Source organism: Camelus ferus, chromosome 3 (genome assembly GCF_009834535.1).
Source record: "Camelus ferus isolate YT-003-E chromosome 3, BCGSAC_Cfer_1.0, whole genome shotgun sequence".
In the NCBI taxonomy this organism is placed as follows: Eukaryota; Metazoa; Chordata; class Mammalia; order Artiodactyla; family Camelidae; genus Camelus; species Camelus ferus.
The window spans coordinates 11,145,355-11,171,518 of record NC_045698.1 but is presented as its reverse complement, the minus strand read 5'-3'; the positions used below and the strand labels follow the sequence as shown (position 1 = coordinate 11,171,518).

The window sequence follows — 26,164 nt, the reverse complement described above, 5'->3', positions numbered from 1 at the left end:
ATCGTAATATGATACTCAAGGTCCCCAAGGCTTTTCCTCTCCAACGCCTGCCACGTGTCCTTCAAAGTGAAAGATTCTCTCCTTGACCAAACGCTAGTTAGGCTCCTTTGAACCCTCCTCCTAACTAAGCCTTGACTTTCAGACCTGTGTCCTTCTTTGCATTGCCAAATTTTAACAAGAATCCTGTTACGTCATTTTAGCAAGAATCACCCACCTTCCGTATCTGACCAAATTCTTCATCCCCTGCCATCCCCCAGGTGATGACTGGTCATCCTGTATGCCCTCAGCAAAAATCTTGTGAGGGAGGCTAGCCAGAACCCCCCACTCCTGTCAGTAATGCTTCCCCTCAGTAATTTTCCATCCACTGACTCCCCATCCTGCCCCTGGACTGAAAATTTCCACATCTCCTTGTGGTATCGGGAGTTGAGCCCATTTCTCTCCCTGCTGCAAAGCCCCACTGCAGTGATTCCCTGCACCTACCGTGACAGTCCTCCTGCCTTCCAGTTCTTTAACAAGTGTCATGAATAAATTTTTATTTAATAAAAGCCATGAGGAGGAGACAGGAATAAACAGAAGGAAAGGGAAACATTTATCCAGAGAAGGACCCCAGTAGAACGCTATGTCTGAAGAGCATCAGATGAAATTTGCAAGAAAACAGATTTTGTCTCAGTGAAGAATACCCGAAGAATGAGAACCATTCCACCCTTCAAACAGATCTGCACTGACATGCAAAGCATCTTGAAACAGGAGAAATTTGAGAGTCACAGTACTGTATATATACCAATTAAGGTAGTAGGGAAGACATTCCTTCTTGGATAAGAGGTTGGACCAGATGATTAAGGATCCCCCTGTGGATGAAAAAGGTGGCCTGTCCTATCAGTAAACAAAGGCTGTTGCAGCCATCAAGCCAGCAGCCACTGTGGCCACCCCCAACTGTGCACCTTGAGGGATTCAGGATGGAGAAATGCAGGAGACTGGCCCTAGAATGTTAAGGTGCATGTCAAAGGAATGATCTCATGAACCAAGATTCTTACATCTTTCCATACATGGAAAAGCACTAACTCCAGTGAACTTGATACATCTGTTTTGCTTTAATTAACAGTAATCTTTTAAAGTTCCAACTACCTGGCTTTTGTTGCAAAAATTCCTAAATGCCCTAGCTCCTCCCTTACCAATTGAGAGCAGTCGCTCAGAGTCATCTGAGAGGCTGTGTTCCAGGCTCAAGTCCTTCAGAAGCCCACCGAATAAAACCTAATTCTCAACTTTTAGGTCATGCATTTTTTTGTCAGTCGACACCCTGCAACTCTAAGATTCTAAGTGTTTTCTAAAAACACTTCTCTGAATAAAGCTTATGAACCATATAATTGGAAGGAAATGGATTTAAATGTTAACAGTGATTTTCTCTGGGTAGTAAGATTATGGTGATTGTAATTTTATATTTTTTGCTTAGCTATATCCTCTAAAAGTTTTGTAGTAAATCTGTGAGAACATTTTAGAGAAATTCCTTTTCAGGTAAAAGGGGAAATTCTGTCTACATACATTTGACCAGGTGGCAACGATAACCATATTAGCTTTCATGTCTTATGAACTGAATTTAAAAATCATTATGGCCTAATAATATTAGAAGGTAATCTTTTGTATTGATTAACTCATAGAGATAAATATTTTATACTTTCTCAAGCTGATAACAAGAAAAAATAACCATCATGGATATTCCATTTTCTTCCTCAATTGACTCTTCCAGCTATTATAAATTAAATTTAGACATTGTGATCCTAGAATATAATGATTAAAGTGGGAAAGTGTATAGATAGACCTAATAGTTTTATTATACTTCACATTACTGATGAATGTTTATTTTCCAAGAATCTCACCTCACTTTTGAGTTACTTGAAGCTCAAGGCAGCTTAAAGGCAAAAAAATATAAAAATAAAAATAAAAGCCTGAAAATGAAGAATGCAAAACACTGTCCTTTTTTCTAGTCTAAGTATACCTAGACTAGGGACAATCTACCAAGTTTAGGACAACCAACACGTGTAAAAGTCAAGAAACCAACCGAACTACAGCCATGTGAATAATTAGCAAGATTTAGCACAGCTCCACCCAACCCTGAAAGAATGGAGAGTCATTCTGAAATAAACCCAGGGCTGATGCTGAGAGCCCAGGCATTGTAAGCACTCCAGGCAGTTTACAGTAGCTTCAAGTACTTTCTAGGAAGGCTACGCTCCTTCCTTGGCATAGACGAGCCTCATGGGCCCCAGAAAGCAACTGGCCCAGGATGGTCTAAGTGGAGGGTACATTTCCATGCCCCTTAACTCTCTTAGTCTAGATCTGATTATGAGGTTTCCCATCCCCCACGACAACATGCTCACACTGACTGCATTTAGAGTCTGATTTTATGCAGGAATGTTCCTCTTCTATTTGTGGGTGCAGTCTTTCTTAAGCAGGCTTCCCTCTAGTGGAGCAGCAAGCTCCCGCCCTGTTCCTGGGAGCGTCCCAGGTCTGTTTTGAATAAAGAGGCCCTAATTGTTTTGAGATTCTGACATGAGATACTCATTGTTTTACACTGATTAAATGGCTTCTTGATCATTCTTCCCTGGACTGGATGTTAACCAAAACTTTAAGGGCCAAAAGATGCCTTTGGAATTCTTTTTCCCACAAACAGGCATGCAGCTTTTCTCCCCAGGCAAGGCGTGAGCAAATGGGCTAACAGAATTCTCGGGAGAGTATCTGCTCACAGGTAAATAGGGTAACTCTTCTCGGGTATTCTGTGCCCAAGATCCCTGCTCCAGCCCACCAGCCCTGCCTGCCATACCCTCCAAGGAGCTCACTCCCAAATGTCACCCTATCACATCACGCACTCCCACTGGCAAGAAAAGCTGCCCATCCCCTCTGCCAAGCCAAAGTCCCTCTGACTTTCCATGGTAACCCCAAACCCAGGCTCCCTGATCAGGAGTCCCTCCTCTGCCCTACCCACCGCAGATGACCTCATTCCTCCCCCCAGCTTCTTTCATCACCTCCACTTCATTGCCAACAAGCACACACAGCAGTACTTCACGTTTTGGTGGGTGACTTCATGCTCAGAACTGATGACCGTGTTTGTGTAAGTATGGGTGTCCTCGCCTCTACAAAACTCAAAACCTAGGCATCCAGGCTCCTAAACAGCAGGGAGCATGTAAGTTCTAACACTCTTCTAATATTTCAAATGACCTTGTGCAATACATTGCAGGGAGGGGATTGTTAACAGATTCGAGTCAGGGAGATGCTGATAGGCTAGAATTTTTAATGTGCGATCCAGATTGGCGAAACCCAAACTGTTCAAAAGTCCCTTCTTATCCCATTCCGGGGACGACTCCTGTATCGATGCCTGTGATGATTTCTGTCCCCTGGGCCTTCTGTCACACAATAGAGTCTTTGTCTACAGATGTATATATGTCTGGATGTATATGCAGTATGTAAACACACACACACACACACACACACACACACACACACACACACACAGAGCAATGCACAAAGGAAAAGCATTCTACTGGGAAGCAAGATGACTGGGCTAAGGTACAACTCGGTAACTGACCCCTGGACCTGTGCACAGGCGACAGCACTTTACCAGCTTCAATGATCTCATATGCAAAATGGAAAACTATGACTGGAACATTCCAGAGAAGGTGGGGTCTCCTTCTCAAAGTACCATGATAAAAGGAAAGCATTGTTGTGGATTTTTTTTTTTAAATGGATGAGGTCCGACTCATTCATTAGTAACTATATGAAAAATAAAAAAGTTGGAAGACAGGTGTCCTCTTCAGTGTTCCTTTTGCAAGAGAGACAGTTTTTCTACTTTTCTACATAAAGATGTGCCTAAATTGAGTACATACGGAGAAGAGCTACCAGTTAAAAAGTGCCTTCAACAGGAGCTTCCAACTGACCGTAGGAATTTTTAACTCATTTAAAAATCTCACAGTTGGCCTCTGAGCTAGTTGCTGCTATTCTCATTCTAAAGCTGGGGAAACTGAGGCCTGGGAGATTATTTCTCTGGTTCATGGTCACAGAGCTCATAAGAGGCAGAGCCAGGTTTCAAACTGTGAGATGACAGACATGTATGTTACAAAGAGAAGTTTCTGCGGAGAGCTACACAGTGTTAGAAATCCCTGACATTCCCAAGTTTTAAACCTAGTGGGACAGATGGCAAACATCACAGGTTCCTGGAGCTGGGGGTAGCCGTCAGCATGGGTCCCCCAAACATCCCACCCAGACATCTTCCCTTTCCACTGGCCCGAGGCCTCTCCTGTCCCTTCCGCATGGGACAGGACGTAAGTTACAATGTACAATAGCTGCAGAAAGATGAATGGAAAAAGGTGAGTTGAAGGTTCCCTATATTGTAACTTGATCTCCTATGATCAATGGACAGAGTCTAACACACCGTCTGAGAAGAGAGAAAATTCAACCCGCAGGTGACAATAAGTAAAAGTGGAAGTTGACTGACCCACAGCAATCAATGCAATTGCGTGAGTTACTGTTCCACGCTACACCTGATAGTAACACCAGCTCGCCAGAGTATACTCGAACGACTTCATAATCCCAGCACGTTTGGGTTAAGAGAGAGGAGGGTCAGCAGCAGCAAGTAGGAGAGAAATCACACCCACAGGTGCACAAAGACAGCTCCCGTTTTGATTCTAAAAGGAAAGGAAAATATAATTCCACTAATTTGCAAAGGAAACTATAATTCCACTAATTTGCAAAGAATGTCTTTGGCTTCTCTAAAAGAGGTTGACCGATTTATTATAGAAACAAGCCCTTCCGTCTCTTAAGGAAGCATCATTTACTCACACTAACGGACTGTAAAATCCATTCCTTCAAAGTATACTTCACTGCCTTAGCGGAGACTTCTGCTTAGAGTAGCAAGAGCATTCATTTCTTCTAAATCCCCAAATCCACCAAGGACTACAAACACAGAGAGTCACAGCTCAGTGGTTCCCACAAGAATCTAGAAAGAGCCACACCACACACTCAGGTGACTTAGAATAAAACCAGCTGTGTAAAACACTCTGCTTTGGTTTACTGGAATTTTACATCCATATTTGCTTAAGTGATGACATTGTTAATGCTGAGAGTCAAGCACCATCTAAATTAAATCCACATGTCCATCTCTCCTAACATCCAAATTAATGATGGCAAATGGACCGTCACCTTAAATATCATATCTCTACATTAAGCATTAACTCTGGTAAAAACTGCTGACTGTGCCCCCAAATCCATTCTTTCTGTCTTCCACAGTCAGAGTCAAAGCTGCTCACGTGCCACTAAGCTAAAGGCCATATTTTCGAGCCTCACCTGCATCAAGGTGTCGATGTGTGGCTCAAAGGATGTGTGTTTGGGTCAACAGGCTGTGAACCAAAGTGATGTTATGATGTCTGGCTTGTTTTCAACCAGTAAGAAAGCCACTTGCACCAGAGTTCTTTTTGCTCTTCCTGTAAACTGGGACACACAGGTGCACATAATGCCATGAGACTGATGGGTCAAAAGATGGATAGAACCATATCCCAGTATGACTTACCATGCATGTCCCATCTGGATATTATATAAATCTCTTTAAATTCCTTCATTTACTGTATTTTTATAGTCCCTTGTTAAAGCAGCTTAGTTTTAGCCCAGCAAATTCAGTGAAATCAACCTGTTGGTACCATTTACCCTAACTTCCATCCCCTGTGACAACACTGCCCAACAGGACTTGCTCGTGATGGAACTGTTCTTTATCTCCACTGCCCAACGTGGTAGCCACGTGGGGAGACTCAGCCCTTGAAGTGCAGCCAGTGTGCCTACAGAACCGAATTTCTAGTTGTATTTCACTATAGTTAATTAAAAACTAGTTGCCAGTTACTGCTTTATTGGGCAATGCAGTATCTAGAACATGTAAAACTGTGACTGTACAACAATTAGGAAGACCCATTATCATGATAGAAATATCAGTATTTTACAGCCCAGAGCTTTTTGCTAGACTGTAACAGAGCAACAAGAAGGCCGCAATTTTCTCAAAGCCGAAATAGATGTTGGGCTGAGACTGCAGGATGAAGTGTTTAGGGTTGTCATTTTAAAGCTGACACCAGCTTATATTTCAACATGAAGGACACTTGGGATTCTTTCACACTATCATCAATACATTTCTCTTCCATAAAACTAAACTCAGCAGATTATTTTTGTTGGAGAGACAAATACAAAGCAGTTAGCAACAATCAGGCCAACCAAGAAGTTACCATCTTTGTTCCACTGCACCAAGATCTGGGACAGTAAAACTTAATTTCAAGATTTCTGGAACATCTTCTGATCGACTGGGGTACTCGTTTTGTAAAACTCCACGTGGAGAGGTCACGTTTGCATTTATATTTGTAAAATACTGCAAAACTCCGAGAAAAGACTGTGTTAGAAAGGAGACAGATGCCACGGGAAACAGCCATCTGAAACATGTAGCTGAGGCTCTGAATACAATTATGAGAAACAAATAAACCAAACTGGGCAGATTGCCCAGAGACAACAGTCAAATGTAAACTTTGGAGAGAGACAGAAATGAAGGGACGGTATAGGGACCAGAGGGGGCCGGCAGAGGGGATGAGGGCAAGTGAGGAGGGGGAACCGAGGATGAGGGAGAGGGAGGGGGAGAGAGAGGTGGAGGGAAAATAAGCCACCTAGAGTAGGACAAATAATACAATGGCCATGAAGAGGCAAACCAAACAGAAGTGATTGGCCCAAAGTCCTGAGGGTACTCGCAACAGCCCTCATTCAAGCACTCAGGTGAGGGATTTACATAGACAGGTTGTACTTGGTTTTTGCCCCAGGGTGAGTTTATTAGTAATCGGAATTGTATGCTCCTGTCTCCATTGTTGGACAAACTTTAACAGCAATGAAAACAGTATTTTCTAATCGCTATTAAAAGGTGAATCCAAATCTTCCCTCAGCACAAAGCAAGTTATCATTGTTTCAAGATTTAACGTATTCGGATACAAAGCAGTAACAAATAGAGGGGAATACACCAGCCCATCACCCCTTAGCCTGCAAGCACCTGCAGAGAGGAGGCTCCCTCTTGCACGCAAATTTGGGTGTTTCTCTTTTTCTTCCTTTTTCCAGTAAGAAAGGGGCATCGCACTCAGCCTGTCCTTTAGGACTTGAAACTGCGAAACTTAAGTGCTGCAACAGTTTTAAATTAAATGATATTATCCAAAGAGGAGGGGACTCTGTGTGCTCAGAATAAACAGCTAAAATTTTTATTTCCCAAAGTGAAAGTGTTTAAAACTGTAGTTTATAAACGTTGCCCAGACGTACAATGTAGAATAATAGACTAAGAGCTAGACTAGGACACAGCGTCTGATTCCAACTCTGCCTTAAATCAGTTAAATAATTATCATGGTAATAACAATCATAGAGCATCCTATTTAACCTACTCTAAGCTCCACTGCCACCCCAACTGCCCATTTAACACCTTCACCTTACAACAAATATTACCTTAAAATCACTGTGGCACATTGTAATTTTGTGAAAACTTCTAGTCATATATCCCAAGTTCAAGAAGGCAGCAGCCCCAATGCATCTCAGACTTGATGAAATGCAGGTTATAGTAAATCAAAATGTAGCATTTGGGGAGGTGGGTATACCCACCTCAGTGGTAGAGTGAATGAATGCCTAGCATACATGAGGTCCTGGATTCAATCCCCAGCACCTCCTTAAAAATAAATAAACCTAATTACTGCCCCCCCAAAAAAACCAAACAAGCAAAAAAACAGTCAAACCAAAAACCCAAAAACAAAAAGTAGCATTGGTCATTATGTATGTGCTAGGCACTATAACTTTCTCTCTACTAACTTAATCCACTCCCTGACAACGTGGAGGGAAGAACGGCTATTGACTCCATTTGCCAGATGCAGAAATTGAGGCACAGTGACATTAAGAAGCTTGCACAACATCCCATGACTAGTAACTGGCAGAGCCAGTGTGAAACTTAGGAAGTCTGGCATCCAGGTCTGTGCTCTTAGTCATCACGCTCCCTTTGTACCTCACAGGCAACTTTGCACAAGTCTTTTTCAAGTGACACCTTTTTCCATACCTGAGCTGCTTTTAAACCTCAAAGGAGTACACTGGACTAAGCCATCTCTAGAGTCTGATCTGGCTTTAACACGTGGGGTTCTCTGACATGAGAAAGAGCACATCACATCCCCCTGTAGGGCAGATACCATATCATTAAAGAAACAAAACGATCTCTAATTTAAATTATATTTCTCCAGTTTCTTTAAAAAGGATACTGCTTTTCTCTTCATTTACAGAAAAAAAAGAAAAGAAAAGAAAAAAAAGCTTATGGGACAAAACTGAGGTATTTTTGTTCTTGGTTAAATATCAGACATTTTAAATAAAGCAAATATTACCCTTCAGGAAACCTGATCACTACTTTTGTACCACCCTCTGTCTAATTCAGCTACATTTGTCAATCTCTGTCGTACTGGACATTGGCAGACAAACTAAATCCTAGCAAATAAACATGCCAGAACCTGACACACAGCATAGAACTTGATCTTATGACTTTTAAAATAGTAACAATAAAGTACATGTATACATTCACACCACACACACACACACACACACGATTTGTGTGTATGAATGGTATTTTACATTGAAGTGAGAATTCTTCAAAAGATGGGATTTGCCCCACCAATTTTAGAACCATTAAAAAGTCAGTTACTCTAGGAAATGGCCCAGAAAACTACAAATCAGAATGTTACTCCCTATTAATACCAGGTCTGTCTTCAAATCACACAAACACCAGATTTCTCTACTTCAGAGGAAAGTCCAGATTTGCCATTATTTAAAAAAACAAACAAACAAACAAACAAACAACAGCTCAACCCTTTTTCCAATCCTTCGTGCAATTAGAACTCAAAAATGGAAACTTGACAAAAATATAAACCACATTCTAATTTCCCTCCATCAAATACAGATCTAAAGGGATTGTCCAAAAGAGGGATAAACAGAGCAGAACTTAATGCTGCTCGTGTGACAACTTCTTCTAGCTATGGACAGGAATTTCCTGTTTTAAAAAATGAATTCCAAAAGCAATTTTTTTTTCCAATTTTTGAAGCTTCTGGCAGAATTTCCTCAAAGCCAATCCACCAGTTTACTGGGCCAAATCAGGAGAATTTCAAAATAGTGTGAAATAGCACGTGAGGTAGACACCAACTTAGCTCCCTTAAAAATGAAGTTCTAATGAGGTCACCCGTCTTGCAAGTAGTAGAACCCAGATTCTAACTCAGGCTGTTTGGTTCCAAAGCTGCTTAACCAGTAACCCCCTACTGTATGTATACTCTCCCAGCTTTCTCGCCAGACCCTGGATCCCAGAGGACAAGTGAATGTTTTGTTCACCACTCTATCTCATGGGCAGGCCAAGCCGGGTGCTGACAGATAGAAGGAGATTAATAAGTATCTGCTGGCTAAACAGATTAATAAAGGAATTGAACGATTTAGATGAGCCAATGCTCAAATGTCAGTCCTTGAAAATTCTTTCAGATCCTGGGTGGTGATGACAAAAGGAGAAATGAAAGACAGAGTTAACTGTCCTGGCCTCAAGAACCAACTCAGGGAAACTCAGGTCAATCAGAACATTAAGATCTGTGAGCTAATGTGGCACCCAATCACCCAGACCAGAAGACAGAGTCTTTCTAGAATCTTCCATCTCACTCACCCCCTTTGGTCAATCCGTCACCAAGCCCATCCACCTTCTTTCCATTGCTGAAACCCATACCCTCTTCTTCAATCATTACGCTCCCACCATAATTCAAGTTTTCACCTGCCCTCCCTTGGCCACTCTTCCTACTTTCACACATTCAAGGAATAGCTTCCCTCTGTCCCCATCAGATTCAAAACAGACTGAGGAAATAATAATAGAGTGGTAGACAGAGAGAAAAAGGGCTCCTTTATTTCTGGGAACTCTAGTTCAGAACCTGTAGCTTTAGGTCTATAGCCAAGTGGCAAGCATGAGACCAAAGCCGGTCCACTTACGGGCAGAAAGGCTTCTCCAGAGGGCAGCTCCCTTCTAAGGGGAAACAGAATGGAGTTCAGATCTCGACGTTATTCCTTCCGAATTTACCAACCAGGCACATACTAGAGGCCAGGAGTTGTATTAATGACTCTCCCTTCACAAGTAGAGTGATCCACACACCTGTCCAGCAGTCTCTCTAAATCTGTCCACAGGTGACTGCCTTTGGTAAAAAGCATTTGCCACTGGCGTGCCCTCCTGCCATCCACTGGGCTTCACGCCGCTTTCACAGCCATGCACCCTGCCTCCCTCTCCAGGTGTGAGCATCCTCTCCTTCCCTTGCAGCTGACCCACTGGTCCCTGCCTCCTGTCTCACCTTCTCTCATTCCCTCCTGAACAGCCATGCCTGGCAAGTCCTTACTCATTTCTCCAGACCCAGTTCAAGGCCACCTCGGTTAAGAAGTCCTTGTGAACATCCCTAGCTAAAGTTCACCATCGCTGGTCTGTCTCCCATCACATGCTTCAGTTTTGCCATCTGTGGCTCTTTTAGTACTTTATTCTATTCCATTCACTGGACTGAAGGCCCCTAAATCAAGAATAATTTCTTCTAATTTTAACCTCCCCAATATCTAGCTCAGATTCTGATACACAGATACCTACAAAAACTTACTGGATTAGAGAGATGCCGGAAGCAAAATGCAAAGTAGGACATAAAAATTCCATACCAATAAACTGCCAGTGGATCAGAGGGAGGAAAGACCAAATTCAGTTGAAAGCACTGGACATACTTCCTCAAAATAAGGGGGGTTAGGCATTATAAACAAAGATATATCTAAAAGAAATCAAAGAAAATTTTATCTTAAAAAATTAACATTGAATTGGGCCTGAACTGTGCAGGTCTCAATGGGTAATCAATGGAAAAAACAGTACAAGATTTAAAACAAACAAACAAACAAAAAAACCCAGCATGACAAAAGACACAAATCTAGGAAAATAAAAAATATATTCGGAGAGCACTGAGGTTCCTAGTTTGGCCAGAGGCTGGAATACATACAGAAGCGAATCCTGAGAGAATGCCAGAGGGGAAATCTGTCTAAACAGACATAAAGCCTTGAGCACCAAATAAAATAAATTTCTACTTAATTTACGGACAATGGGAGTCAAAGAATATTTTCTAAAAGAGTAGTTGGTGAATTATGCCAAGAAAATTATACAAAAGCTGGATCCTTGTACTAGTGATAATAAACTAATAATTTGTTTTTCAATTACTTACAAATTTCTCAGGATTGTAGTGAATCTGAGCTTATAACCATTTGATAATCTCAATGGAACATTATTTGAGCATAATAAAATGACTAATAAACTAGGATGATCATGAGACTAAATATTAATTTATAGTCATTTTTCATTTTGCTTATGATTTTTTCAACCCACTCCTGCATGTTTCATCTGTCTAATGAATCTGCACTCAGCACTGGTCTATCATGTAATAACCCTTGCCAATTTCCCAATTCTCTTAATAGCCAGTAATGCAAAATGCTGATTTCAGGCAATAACAACTATAAGCATCTGTTTCTACTTCCCTGTTTCTTCTTCACTATTCAACGACCAACTCTGGTGAGCTTCAGAGATCACCCTTCAAAGAATAGTAGACAATCAGCAAAATAGAACCACGTAGAAACTGTTGAGCTGTCTGACTTCAATGCCAGAGCTGAGCAAACGGGATCAGACAGATAAATGGTCTCTAGACCCATCTGCAGTCAGTTCCGAGTTATAGCAGCGGAACAACTCAGAACAAACTCCAATACGGCTCTTCAAAAACGGCACCTGGAATTATAAGCCTGCTTTTGCTCTTTGCCAACTAGCTATGTAGTATCAGTCAAGTCACTTTTGTGCATGGGGCTTGATTTCCTAATTGATACAATGAAAAGATTAGACTAGGTCCTCAAGCAAAAGGCCCATTTAACTGTCAGCTAAAGGCTCCCTTTTAAGAACAGCCAAGATTCCCAGAAAGAAGATGATTTTCCCAGCAGTGGTATCCTGCCCTTGACCCCTGCCAGAATAGCATCCTAGTCCCACTTCTCTCTTGGCTCCCCTGTAAACAGTCTCTGATACGATTTGAAATGCAGGTATCGGAAAGTACCCTCAGGATCACACTAAGAAAAGGTGAAAGAACAGGCAAATTGGACAGAGATAGAATTCAGTCTGCGATGCAGCTGCCGTAGAGGACGCAGCCAATTCCACGGGGAGCTCTGGACCCAAGGTGGCCCTTCAGAGACGTCCCCAGTTATACCCCCACCTCAAAAAGTCATCGGATGGGGGCTGCTCCCTTGCCTTGGGTGAGAATCATTTCCAGAGAAGCAATGAGCTGTGAGCCATCAGCGGCCAAAACCCTGTGCAGCTGGGGGTATGAGAAGGTCAGTCCTGGAGGGCATAACTGGACAGAGAAGGAAAAGTCACTACATTCCTTTCAGATCTTCTGAAAGTAAGGAAGAAACGGGTGTAAAGCATGGTAAGTAAGAAATGGATTAAAAAGAAATGGCTGGACTCTGCATGATCTTTGCCAAATTGTTTCATTTCTTTGTGCCTCAACCTCTTTCACTGTCAGGTGATCTATGGCCATTTTCACCAGGAAAATAGCCCAGGTTCTATTGTATATTTCATTCTCGGTCAACCCTCAATGCCCTTTTGCTACCTACCCCAAAGCTTATGAATACTGCTAAGGAAAAACCCCAGCCAGATCAAAAATCTCCAGTAGCATTTGAAATTCATCTTCATGAACTGTGAAGAGATGATCAGTAGCAGCAAATTCAAATCTACGCACTACGGTGGACACACAGCAATCGCGAGATTAAATTAGATTTGCAGGCAGCCGCTTGGAGATTTTGACATTAGACCCAATACAATTACTCAGTTAGTTGTATCTTTATTACCCATGCTCCCCCTTGTGAGGCAATTTTCCTTATTGGAAGTAAAGCAACCCCAACCAAAGCATTTAAAAATGATCCCTTTCCTGTTTTTATTAGCCTGTATCAAAGAAATGACTATTTGAAGCACAACCTAGGGGAGGGAATTGGCTTTTGATTGCTCAGTTCATGTTGTTATGGCTTCAGGAATGGAGAAGGACTCCCCAAGGAAATACTGTCTCTCAAAACAAGCTTGCAGGGATAATCAACAGGAGAGGTCTTTGGGAGAGATGGAAAAGAGAGAAAATTATTAAAATATAATTAAATAAGCAAAGTGGATGCAAAATAAAATGTGAAAAGTAAGCTGTTCCGGACAGAAATGCCATGTCCTGAAATGTATTTTCATGGCAGTCTGCACAGTATACATTGTCGAAATGGGGCTACATAAATCTTTCCAACCAACAGAGCAGCTGTTGAGCTACAAAATCAAAAACTAAAAGACTGAAAAGGAGTATGTGAATGCTGCCTATGAATCCGAATTTACTCTCTGGCTCCTCAACACAAATGTCAACCAGGCTCAGTGTCACGCAGCGTAAAATTCCCACCAATGAGATATCATACCCACTCACCTGAGCGGAACACCCATTCAGGTAAACAAATACCTACAGTTAGAGGTGGATATCACGCCACAGAACCATTTCAAGGCCTTTGCTCAGAAAGTGCAGTCACCTCTATCGCAAGTTCCATCTCAGGAAGCTCACATATGGGACTGTTCACTTCTTCTTTAGTTTGATTCTTCTGGTGACCCTCTGCCTAACGCTGTGCCTCTAACAGATACCATATTATTAAAGAAACAAATGGCGCTTGAATTTTAATTGTATTTCTTACATTCCTTATAGGTTATATATTTCTCTCCATTTACAGGGAAAAAATATATGTTCAGAATAATGGATTTTGCTGAATTTATAGAAAAGGGTTATTTAAATATAGCCTCATGTACATGTACACATACACACATACATTACAGCTCAGTGTTTTTCTTCTTTTCTGAAATGGATTACTTCACTTCTGATTATAGTAAGAAGGGAAGTCAGAAGCAGAAGACGAACTAGAAACCATTCTAATCATACCAGACACATCTAATAACTTTTATCATTTGTATAATAAAAAGGAGAAAAATAGAAATGCAAAGCCCCCAGCATAAAGTAGATGAATCTATAAATTTAAAAGCATTCATAACCCTATAACCCCTTAACCCAGAGATCCCCAAAGGAATGACTGTTTAATTTAAATATCAATTTTTAAAATTTTTTTCTAGATTGATTTACTTAAATTGTCATATAAATCCAATTTCCAAATCATTGAATCAAATATTACCAAAAGTATATTTTGAATAAAAAATAGCCCGAAGCATTCTACTCAATACTTACTGAAAGCAGTTAAGCTGACAATACTGTAAATCAGTGAAGTTGAAAAGTCTGACGCAATTGTTTTCAGCAATGCTAAAAAATACATATTTCATTTTTCCTTAAATACACAAGCAAAGCTATTTTCATCCACAAGATGTAGACCTACATTGTTCAAAACAAAAGCCCAAGTTAGAACATCCTCAGAAAAAAACACACCCAGAGAAATTTTGTTTTAAGAGTAAAATATTGGCATCTAAGGAAAGTTCACTGAAAATATGAGAGGATTTTCATAGGCCTTTTTAGATCCAATAAAGATCATGGCTACAAAATCATCTTCATGTATTTGTTTAACAAAAATGTATTAAGGACCTACTACCTGAGCAGGGTTATAGTCATGTCAGGGTGAGAATGTGGTTGGATAAGCAATGAAAAAATACAAAGGAACAAGAAATAGGAAAAAAAAAAAACAAACAAAAACAAAAACTACCAGACATTAAACCAGAGGATAATGAGGGGAAAGTAAAGCAACCGAAGACTACATGACAGGGTGGATTTCTTTTACATCAGATCAACTCATCCTAAAGGGCGTGTCCAGACCTAAACACCTCGAAAGACCTGAACAGTGTTGGTTCTTCAACAGCGAAAGATACAAGAAGACAGACGGGAATCAGGACTCTCGTGGTGCTGAGCGTCCCCAATTTTAGAGTTGATTCTCTGATCTTCCCAGAAGTAAAATAACCTTCCCTAAGCATCCCGAGCAGACATTTTCGGAGAGAAACACCCTCACAGCCCCGGTTGAGCTTTATAGCAAGTACATTCTAATTAGTAATGTCATCTTGTCCTGAACATTTATCTAATAATTCATGGTGCATCCTCAGTATCATGATCTTACCCCTGCAAGGCTGCTCCCCTGGGCCACCGCACAGCTCCCCGGTCTGAGATGAGCAAGAGGGAGCTGGCTTCTCTCCTACTAAAGCTGCAAAAGCAATGAAAGGAAAGATGCTTGCAGACCTCACTTTCATCCTTGGGTGCAAGCAATTTAAAATACTGGCAAGGAGGCCTGGTGATAATACCCTAGCCTGATTCTGTTCTTTTTTCTTCTTGGAGCACTTTAAGGAAAATGATATTATAATGGAAAGTGTAATAAATTTAGTCAGAATGACCCCATCTATTCTCGACTGTAAAATCAAGGCAAGTCATTTAAGCTGCCAGGGCCTCAGTTTCCTCACCTATAAACTGGGGACACCCCTCCCACAGTCCTTGTGATGATAAATAAGATAAATTTTTGAAAGGCTGTATAGTTCCCAGAGTACTTCACAGACATACTCACGGAGAAGTCTTCCGGGGGGCTGGCAAAGAGAGCAAATACAAATACATATTGCAATAATTCCCTATATTCGTGGCTGTTTCAAATCTATACTTTTGAAACCAGAGGGAAATATAAGCTATAACTTATAAACTATTTAGGGAGGAAGGAACATGTGTGCACCTCTTTCGGTCCTCTGTTAGCTTCCAGTTTGTGAGCAGGTGGGCTATCCCAGGTAAAAGGCTATCCTGGCACCAAGGAAATTAAAAGTTCATGATGCTCTGGGGCACCTGAAGCGGGGACAGCCCCTCAGCTCTACTTCGTGCTCTAGAGATGCTACAGAATATGCTGATCATTTCACACGCTGCGGTTCTTACAGACACTGGTTAGCCTGCCAATTTGTCAGCAGATTGTTGCCTAATGAGCAGTTAATTGGTCCTTGGGAGAGCCAGGTAAAATGAGCTGAAAGTTTCCCCCCAAAAGTGTCTTTCATTTTTGCTCACCTAATCCATAACACTGTCACTTTCCTTTTTAACGGCTACTTTGCAATCACTGCGATTCTTTGAAATACACAAAGCGATCCAAAGATCGGGAAAGATTTTGGCTACAACTGAAATGACGAGGCAGGAGGGGGTCAGGGGCACAGCAGAGAGGGGCAGGGACGCCAGCACGGCCACAGGGACTGCAGGCGGGACCGGGCTGCTCACCAGCTGTGTGCCGTAGGCGGCACCAGCCTGCCCCTGAGTCTCTGTGTTGGCAACTGTAAAGTGGGATGATCTGTGCCCGCCTCCTGGCTGTCATGAACTTCAGGAATGAGTGTGTGCAACAAGCTCAGAGGGGCAAGTGGCACCTACTAATTGTTAGTTACTATTACTGAAATGACCGAAAACATAATAAACTTGGCAATAGCCAAGCTTATTCTATTAGTAATTGTTTTTGTCCCATGAGCTAAGAGATTTGAAAGAGAAGAGAGCTGAGAAGAACACTGACCTGTGCTTACAGTAGAAGGCAATCAGTGCCCTACTCCCATTCTCTCTGAATTGCTCGACGCTCCCTGGTGGTCTAGTGGTTAGGATTCCATGCTCTCTCTCTCTCTCTGAATTTCTCCTCTTCTTCCCTGTCCTTGGACTTAACATTTTGGCTGCAACTGAAATGCACCCACCTCCGCCTCCATTCTCTACCCTGTCTCTTACCTGTCCCTCCTCCTCCTGGGGTCTGAGCCACCTCTGACAGCTAGAAAGTGTAAGACCTGGTCTTGGACTTGGACTTGGACTTAACCCAGACGCTCCTACGATCTGACTGGAGTCCTCCGTTGGGTCAAACGTTCAATTGCACATACAAGTAGCCTTTTCCTGACTTCCCCACCTTGCCAAAAAGTGGGTGACTCGCAGCCAGAAGGTCAATCCACAAGCAGAAGAAGAAAAATTCCTGAAATTTTTCTCTAGAAATTTTGGTTCTCTTTCCACTGCTACATCTGCTTGGTAAATGCAGCAAAGGAATTTACCATAGAAAGGGTAGCAAACAAAAAAATGTTTTAATAACATTTCTGCACATTGCTCAAAGCTTCTAAAGTTACAATTATGAGTTCGGGCAGTGTTAACAACTGTTTTTCATTTTGTTCCTGGTTTGGAAGTTAAATAGTAATTGAGAGAATACACACATCGAATGCACAGCCTAAAAGATTTACGGCTCCAGACACCGTCTACACTTCTTCACCCAGGGACCAGGAAGAATGGTGACCTTGTGTTTATATCTCATGACTCAAGGCAATTCACAGAGGGTTAATGATTATTCACGTCAGAAGCTGTATGTCTTTAGGGTATGAACTAGCACATTTTAAAAGCATCAGCCTGCAGGGTCTCCTTCATTGCAGGCGTGGGGAGGACCCAGGATGGTCAGGTGCTTCTGCCCCTTCTCTGAAGCATTCCAAGGTCCCCACTCACAAATCCCACAGGAATCACTTTCCATGGAATAAACCATGTGAGGAATGGAACATGGAGGTTTTCGGGAACAATTAGGGAGAATCTCTTAACAAAATATTTAGTTTCTCCCAAGAGTGTAACCCACTCCTCCTTCAGTGTATCTGTTCTGTGGTTATCATTGTTGCTGTTTTAGAAACCATGTGCATCCTTTAGGTATTTGGGGAATTGCAGATATTTTCACTATTTAGAGAGCAGCTCCAGCCTTGTGCCCACGTCCCACTTATCACTTCCGCTCCCATTTAGCACCTTGGAGAATTCGGGTCCCTCGGTGAATCAGCTTGTTCTGCAATCACTGGCCTCCCTGCCTAGAGTCTCAGTTAGACGCTGAACTTCCTTACAGCAAGTCTCTATCTAAAGATTTAATACAGTGAGTAGCTGGGAAAAGAGGTCTAAATTTCTGTAACCAGAACCCCCCAAAATGCTATGTGCTGGCAAAGTTCAGCTGATACGGACTTTTGTCACCACGTCACCAAACTTCCAGTCTGGCTCACGCACAGCAGATGTGATGCTGAGCACAAGGTTGTCAGAGCTCCTTGAGAAAGATGCCATCTTTGTGCGGTTCTAGTCAATTTGTCGCTTCTGACAAGACATCACTAACCAATGATGCCAAGGAAAAGTCTTATAAATAAAGTTAAAGCATTTATTCAAGGCATTCAACACAAGCGCAATTCGGCGTCTTGCTTCAACTTTAGTAGATCTACGTGTTTCAGGGTAACAGTAAAAGTAACTAACACTATAGGTAGAGTCCACAGCCATTACTGCACTGAAAGTGGGACACATCATTTATGAAATCCCAACTTTTGGTGCAGGAGGTTATGTCCCACCGAAGGCAGGGAAATAAATAAAATCAGTAGATTTCCCAGTTAATGTCTAAACATATCTACACAGATAAAAGCACATACATGTAACAGAGAATGAGCATTAACATAAAGACAGTGAGGGGGTTACTTTTTAACAATTACAAGGAAATAAATATATTAAGGGGCGGGGAGAAGTAGCAATATGAGTTCGAACCAAACAATAACCCTTTATCAAACATAATCGCACATGACAGAATGTTTTCTAGGGAACTTCAGGTAGGGTCCTACAGTAGATCCATCAGTCAATGCAGAAATCTCTAGCACAACATCCTTTACTGTAGGTCGCCTTTCCCCTGTGGGAGGACTCACTCTCTCACAAGGTAGCCTGTCTCAAATGTGGGCAGGTCTTTCCTCAGACTAAGCCAAATCTACCTATTGTCTAGTAACTTACATACATCTGCCTTTGCTCAGCATGCTGAAATTTAACCTTCATCATGACAGCTCTTCAAATATTATTTTTTAAGATACTAAGTTTCTAAACTTCATTTATGCTGTTTCATTATTCAAAGAATTTATTCACTCTAGATTTATTCACTGTCATCTATTTTAATACATTGCTAATGCCATCTTAAGATGCATGCATGATACCTAGAAGTTTCCACCAAAGAGCCAAGCCAAGGGATGTGAGTAGCTTCCAGAGACACTTGCAGATAAGGGCTAAGGGCAAAAGTAATTAACAGCTACTCATAATCAACTCAGAATTCATTCTCCTTCAAAGGGCATAGTCAGTTGATTCCCAGGGAGAAAGAAAAGTTACCTCTCTTTTTTTCTCTTGTTTTAAACAGGCAAAAAGATTCTCCAAATCTTGGACCTGACCTCACTGTCAGACCAAAAATGGTATTTAGCTTCACTAACACTTTGATTGGAGCCAAACAGTGGAATCAGTATCATTTATCTTCTGATTTTTCATCAGAATGAAATTATTTCCTGGAGACAATAAACAAAGACCTACTTCTGTCTAAGAGTTACTGAGACATCTGGAGGGATCTTCAGGCAAATATTCACTTGCCCAGTAAGTTAGGCAACACCTACTGGTTGCAGCTTGAAGAATATGGCCTAGGCTCTCTCTCCCCTCCCTACAAAAGCAGTCACAAAATAGCTCATACAATATAACTGGATAAAATATGTTTGCAAAGACTCTAGGCAAAGAATACTGCCAGACTGACCCTTTTCCAGAAGGCTGACGATGTTACACTTGCATAAAATGATGCTGCCTGCCCTCCAGCACAAAAAGTATCCACTTTGGCACAAACAGTGGTTGAAAGTGACAGTCAACCTGCTACCTGAATCCTCAGGGGTTAGTCCCTCACTCTCTTTAAATCTCAATCTAAATGCCAACTTTCCAGTAAGGCCCAGAAAATGACTCTAATTAAAATTGCAACACCCTTCCTCCTCCCAACTCCCATCAGTCTTAATCTGACAATTTCCTTTAGGCAGAGACCTTAGCCCCTTCAAACACGCCACACCCTCTCCTGAAGTCTGTGTGTATGCACACATGTTAACTGTTCCCCCCTCCCCTCCCTCCCAACACGCATGCACACACACACACAGATGAAGATATGACTGGCAAGGACAGGACTGATGTATCTCAAGAATCTGGAAGAGTTCCTGGCGCAGAGTGGGAAATAAGAGTCAACATGTATCGGTTGAATGAATGAATACGTAACTCTGGACTTAGACAGACTTGGTCCTGAGTTCCAGTTCCAGCTATACCAGCTGTAAAAGACTTTGGGGAAATGATCATCCTCTCTGCACCTGGGTTTCCTTATTGGTAAAATGGAGACATAGGAATGCCTGTCCCATCGCGGGGCTGTCGTAAGAATTACGAGAGTCAGTGTGCATGAAGGGTTTAGGATCCTACTTAGACAAAGTCAGCGCTCAATCAATGTTACCTGCCATCGTTATCACTACATCAAACTATGTTTCCCGAACTGGTGATAGATGTGTGAGGATTTATGCTCCCCAGCAACTTTCTCTCCCCATATCTGAAGAGCCCAGGTCTGAGAAGATGGAAAGGGACCCAGGGCGTTTGACAGAGCAGCAGAGCGACCAAGGGTCAAGCCTCATCAGGAAGCCCTCATCAGCTCCAATTCAACAACACGCAGGGTTTTACAAAGGAGCTGTTAACAGTGTGAGGATGACAGACTCAGCCCCGCTGCAGCAGAATAAACATTAACAATGAAACCACTGAGTAAGTGAGGGTGAGGCTGGAAACCTTAAAAGGCAGGAAAAGCAGCTCCTCTCCTCCTACTTGAAGAGAGAGATTTGTTTATTTGGCTTAACTGGAGTCAAAGCTAATGGTTCTAATGGCTTTGAATCACCCCCAACTCATTCTCCAGATTTCTATGCATGGGCTGTAACTTACACTATATGAAAAAAGATAAAGAGAAAAGTCAGCCTTCCATAAAAGAATTTCCCAGAACATACTAATCATTTAGACATTCGCTTATGTTTCTAGAAAGCTAAGGATCAGGGATGGGATGGTAACTTTTTCCTGGAGCCAAAACTGAGTCTGCCTAAAGGCTGAAAATTAAATCATTAACTTGAATGTTCACTAAGTATTTAGGAAAACAAAACACTGGAAATGACCAATATTGATATACACATTCCTTCAATCTCAGGAGAAAAGCAGAGATTTCAGGACTGATTGAGTTAAGAGAAGAAGTGGGAATGAGTGAGGAAGACAGAGATGAGGGATAAAAGGGATGACAAAAGGAAGAGAGGAACTGACTGATTTGGGCACAATAAGAGTCTTAACTTCCTTATTTATCGTAACATGTCTTCCCAAGGCTAATCTCTGTTAAGTGGTCCATTCAGGCATTATAAGAACAAAATAAAATGAATGATAACATGATCAAGGATTACATCAGGACAAATAACGCCAATAAAAAATTTCCCTACTCACTCTAGACAAGAAAGACCTCAAGATTTGGGGGCAATTGAGCAAGGTCACAGTGGCTAAGCTGAAGCTGGAATCAAATTTCCAGACTCCCAAATCAACAGAAGAACTGCCTTAAGTTTTAATATAATATGCATGTGATAAACGATTCAGATTCTGCATTTCCAACAAGCTCCCAGGTAATACTGATGCCCCTGGTCCTGGGATTACAGAGAAGCAGGAAGCTTCTGTCCCCTTGCACCTGCTAAGGTAAGTTTTGGGAATAATTTTTTTTTTAATTAAAAAGATATTTTCCAGGAGCAGGAGAAAGTGAGATTACCTGATCAAACACTATAGTTTTAAAAGTTCTAATAATTCACAACAATATGTATAAAATTTAACTGTCATTTGCATGGTGGTGTCAATTCCACTAGTAAATAAAATATATTTAAGGTGCAGAGCTTTAAAGCATACACCAATGTTTCATAGTTGAGGGATCGCTCACTGAGCAATGCTGTGGATATACACTCTATTGATAATTTCTCCCTTATGTTTGAAATATACCACACCTAAATTGCACTAAATCTATAAAACTGTCTTAATTTCCAGTCTCTTTTGGTAACAGAAATCCTGTGTGTTCTAGGAGTTGCTTTCAGTTTCTTTGAAATTTGACATTTTAGATAAGAAAGATGACACTAACACACCTAATACCAACAGGCTTCTGTGCATAGTTTCTGCCACCCGACAGCACAGTGTAACAAAGCTGACCATATGCAATCACACACATATCATGATCATATAATATATTATATATATTATATAATAATGACATATATTAGGAGAGGTCAAGTGTAACTAGGAGGAGAAAAGATTTTTGAAAAGCTCTTGTTATTTCTATTTCTCTATTACCTGCCCCCACCTGTTACACAGGAATCTCCATTCATTTCAAGAAAGTTGATTAATGTTGAACACAATGTATCCCTCCAGCCAAAAGTCAGTTACCTCCCAAAACTTCCTATTGGTCGCCTTGAATCAGCTGAGCCCAAGAGGTTTTCCCTATGAAAAGTCCACAGTGTATCTAAATCCGATCCCAGTAAAATTTCACTTTGGCTGAAGTGAAAACGCAGAGGTAGCATTTACGGATAACAGCTGGAGAACATTAGTTCTCTGTCTCTCCTTTTCTCTCCCAAGGGTTGAAAACTCTGCTGTTCAGACAGGAAGTCGTCATACACCACACACGGTACAACAGGAGACGGCTGGGATAGGAGGACAAGGTGCAGAGGATTAGGAAGAGTGTGAGGGGCTTTGTTGGAGAACACAGAGCAGAGGCTCTGTGTTCCTCCTGGGGTGTCCGTCCCCACCTCCCCAACCAGTGTTGAAGTATCATAATGTATGCACACTCAGAACTGACAAGCACACACCTCACTCCCTGAAAGCTTTTTAATAACTCAGAGTAAGAAGGCTTAATCTCTCATTTTTCCACAAATTTTTAAAACATTAACTTCAAGACGTTTTTGGGGGGTGGCCAAGATTCTCCAATAATCTTTTCTGGCAAAATTTCACGTCTGCTATCTAAAAAGACAACCTTTTAACTTCTTCTAAATGAAATTGTCAGACGAAAAAACTCTCTCATATAACTACCCAGGAAAGATATATATATTTCATATATACGTGGAATTCAAAACATGATGATCTAGAAAAGAATGATTTAAACAAAAGGTTCTTGTGGATACGGTTTTTTAGGGTCGGTTTCTGCTGTAATTTCACAAAGCTGCTGAGAAGGAACACAGACACAAACAACGGGAGAGGCATCCACATTCTGCGGCCACAGCTCAAAGTTTTGCACAGGGTGATAGGAGTTTCCCTACCACCACATGCTGAATAGCCATTCTGCATTCCTACCAGTCTGCAGGCGCTGGACCCCGTTTCTAACCGCCGGTCCTCTGGGGGCGGACTGTAAAAACCGACCCTGTCTCTTGCACTCCCCTCCAGCCAAGTTCACGAAAGACAAACCTTCCTAACTTTTGAACTGCGGGAAATGCCTTTGCCGTATGCATATCAGGGGCATGCCGTTAATCAACTGGGTTACAACACTAAGGTTTTATGCAAAGAGGGGGAGGAGGGGCGAGGGAGAAGCCAACCCACACATCCATCATCCTTTAGCAGTGGGTGGAGTTTAAAGTTTCCCCAACTTCCAAGTTCCCACTTGACAGGCAATATTTCTGTGCAATTTCCAGCCCCACGTAACAGATGGTCCTTTGCCCGTTTCCAGCCCCGAGAGGGCCCAGACAAAGCCCCCAGCCACCCCTCGCCTTGCACGACCATAGGTGGTCAGCTTCACGAAGCTGTCAGCTCGGGGGCAGGGAGCAGAGAATGGAAACTTAACTTCTTCCAGAAGTTTTTCCTGCTACAGGAAAGTCCAGGGGACTGGTGCACAAAGGCCTGGGAAAGTTTTCACTGCGTTGTTTTTGAAAAACGTCTTCCGCCATCTGCCAAACCATCACCCTAAACCCCAGATGCTCAGGGAAGGAAAGTTGGGGCACATGGGTTCAGACACATGGCAGAAATGCGACTCGAGCCATCCTAAAGACAACCTGAGAAGTTGCTTAGAGACCCCCGCGGTGGGACAGCATCCTCAGGGGCGCCGGAGCGGGCAGTGCCAAAGGGGAAGGTGACGGCCCAGATCGGGTGCCCAAACAGGGGTGCGCCTCGGCAGCGTGCGAGAACCTTCCTTCCCAGATGGGAGGGCGAGGGGAAGGGAGGGGGACGCGACTCGGGAGTGTTAGGACGGGCGGCCCACTCACCCTCACTGCCGTACTGTTTGCCATTGTTCGCGCCCATCCTGCCGCCGTCATGCCCGCCGTCTCCCGGGACACTCCATAGCTGGGGCGCACCGCCTGTGCGCTCCGCCAGAGGAAAGCCCGCCCGACGGGACCGTTAGCTGCGCATACCCCACGCTCCGGGACCGATCTCCGACCGGGGGCGGCCCCTGCACTCGGGTGGGTGGGGGCTCTCCGTCCCCTCCGGGCACCCCCGATGGCGCCGGGTGGGGCCGGGAGCGGCCGCCGCCCTTAGAATCCGCCTTCGGGGCCAGAGGGCGCAGCGCCGCGGAGAGCCCGCGCCCCGGGGCCGCCCAGAGGCTCGCCGCGCCGCCGCCGCCGGGTCCCCATCCGCCCGCCCCGATCCCCCGGAGGTGGGCGCTGAGCCGCGCGGGCGGCCGAGGCTCCCGGGCTCCGCTGCCTCCTCCGGGCGCCCCTGCGCACCCGCGGCTTCCCCGGGGAGGGAGCGCGGCGGCCACTTGTTGCGGGCGCCCAGAGCCAGCAGAGACTCGAGGCCCGGCGCCGCTCGCCCACGGGCCGGACTTTTGTTAGCGCCAGGCGCCTCCTCTCGCCGCCCAGCGTCAATCACAGCTGGAGCCCCGGGGAGGAAGGCCGGCCCGGAGATGCGCGGCCTTTTAAAGGGGCAGCGCGCCTTTTCGGGGCTCCGGCTCCCAGACCCAGCCTCGGCGCAGGCCCTGCGCGCCACCAGCGAACCGCTTTGAGCGGAGGAACGTGTCCTTGGTTCTGTTTTACTATTGTTCTTTTATAGGCTGAGCCCCTAATTAGTACGATGAGCTTCCAGGCGTCGTTTGAAATCCCTTGGGTTGGCCTGCAAATACGGCCTGTTTTAAGTGTGGGGACATTTAAAATTAACTTGCAACAGAGGCTGATTCTGCCGGACAATTTCAGGTACGTGTGCTGGCATCCTCCTGTGGCACCCACGTTAGGGAACTGTGGCTGGGAATGGAGGAGAGAGGGAGGGAAAAATTGAGGGGAACCTAGCAGGGAGTCACTGCAGAGCCAAAGACATTCCACGCCCCGGTGCGGGAGGTTTCCTGGCTCAGAACTTTTAAGAGCTTCCGAGCCAGGAAGTGTATTTTCTCCCCGTTTCTGATTTTTTTTTTTTCCTTGTGGTTGGCGTTACCCTTTGTTTAATACATTACAAACCTCTTTTGGAGATTTATGTGACACTTCTAGAGTCTTAAAATGGCCCTTTGGTGGTCCCTCCTTTAAATGGAAAAAGGAAATTCTTCTTAATGTTTTATTCTCTTTCCATATAAATACCTAGAATTTTAAAACATTGCATCTTAGTAAAGACCAGGGCATTCACAGAGCAAATTACTTTGTATGGAGGCAAGAACACAGCACAGTTTCCCCTTTTGGGTGTCATATGTTTCAAATTAAAACATATATACACACACACACACAGACACACACACACACATATATCTTACCGGAATGGAGATCCAGTATTTGTATAATTATCTATTTCTTGAAAGGCTTGGGACCACATGCAAAAATTTTTAGTGACTTGACCTTCTGTAGATTCTATCTGGGTAGTCTCCCTTAATTTAGTACAATTTTCTTAGAGATAAAATACCATGTTTCAAAATTTTAAAAATTAGATTTATTGTTCTGGAGAGATCATGTATTGAAAGAAAAATAATAAATTACCTATTTTCAAGGACAGGATTAAATAGATTTGTGTTCTACTAATAACATATCAACTGTCCCAGTCCAAACAGATTAAAACTGTATTTCAATTCATCTTTTCATATATATAATCTAGCACACTGCCTGGCCAATGATATGTGTTTCCCAGGCCTGCCAAGTTAAATTAAAAACTTGTGTCATGGACCCTAAATAGGAAATAAGGGTAGAATGTCAAAAATATGGAAGAGTTAAATGGGTTTTCAGAGACACCACCTGAAAATATAAACCCAATCTAGAAATGAACAGATGTGTACATTATCTTCATCCAAAATGGGTTTC

General features: G+C 42.9%; 1 protein-coding gene across 1 annotated transcript in view; it reads right to left on the bottom strand.

Annotated features, from left to right (window-relative positions):
• FBXL7 (F-box and leucine rich repeat protein 7) overlaps nucleotides 1-24,729 on the bottom strand; it is a 385,298-nt gene extending 360,569 nt beyond the window's left edge. The window contains exon 1 of the mRNA XM_032470270.1: nucleotides 24,158-24,729. Coding sequence (XP_032326161.1) covers nucleotides 24,158-24,194 — 37 coding nt within the window. The 5' untranslated portion in view covers nucleotides 24,195-24,729. The remainder of the gene's footprint in view (nucleotides 1-24,157) is intronic.
• Nucleotides 24,730-26,164: the final 1,435 nt, after the last annotated feature.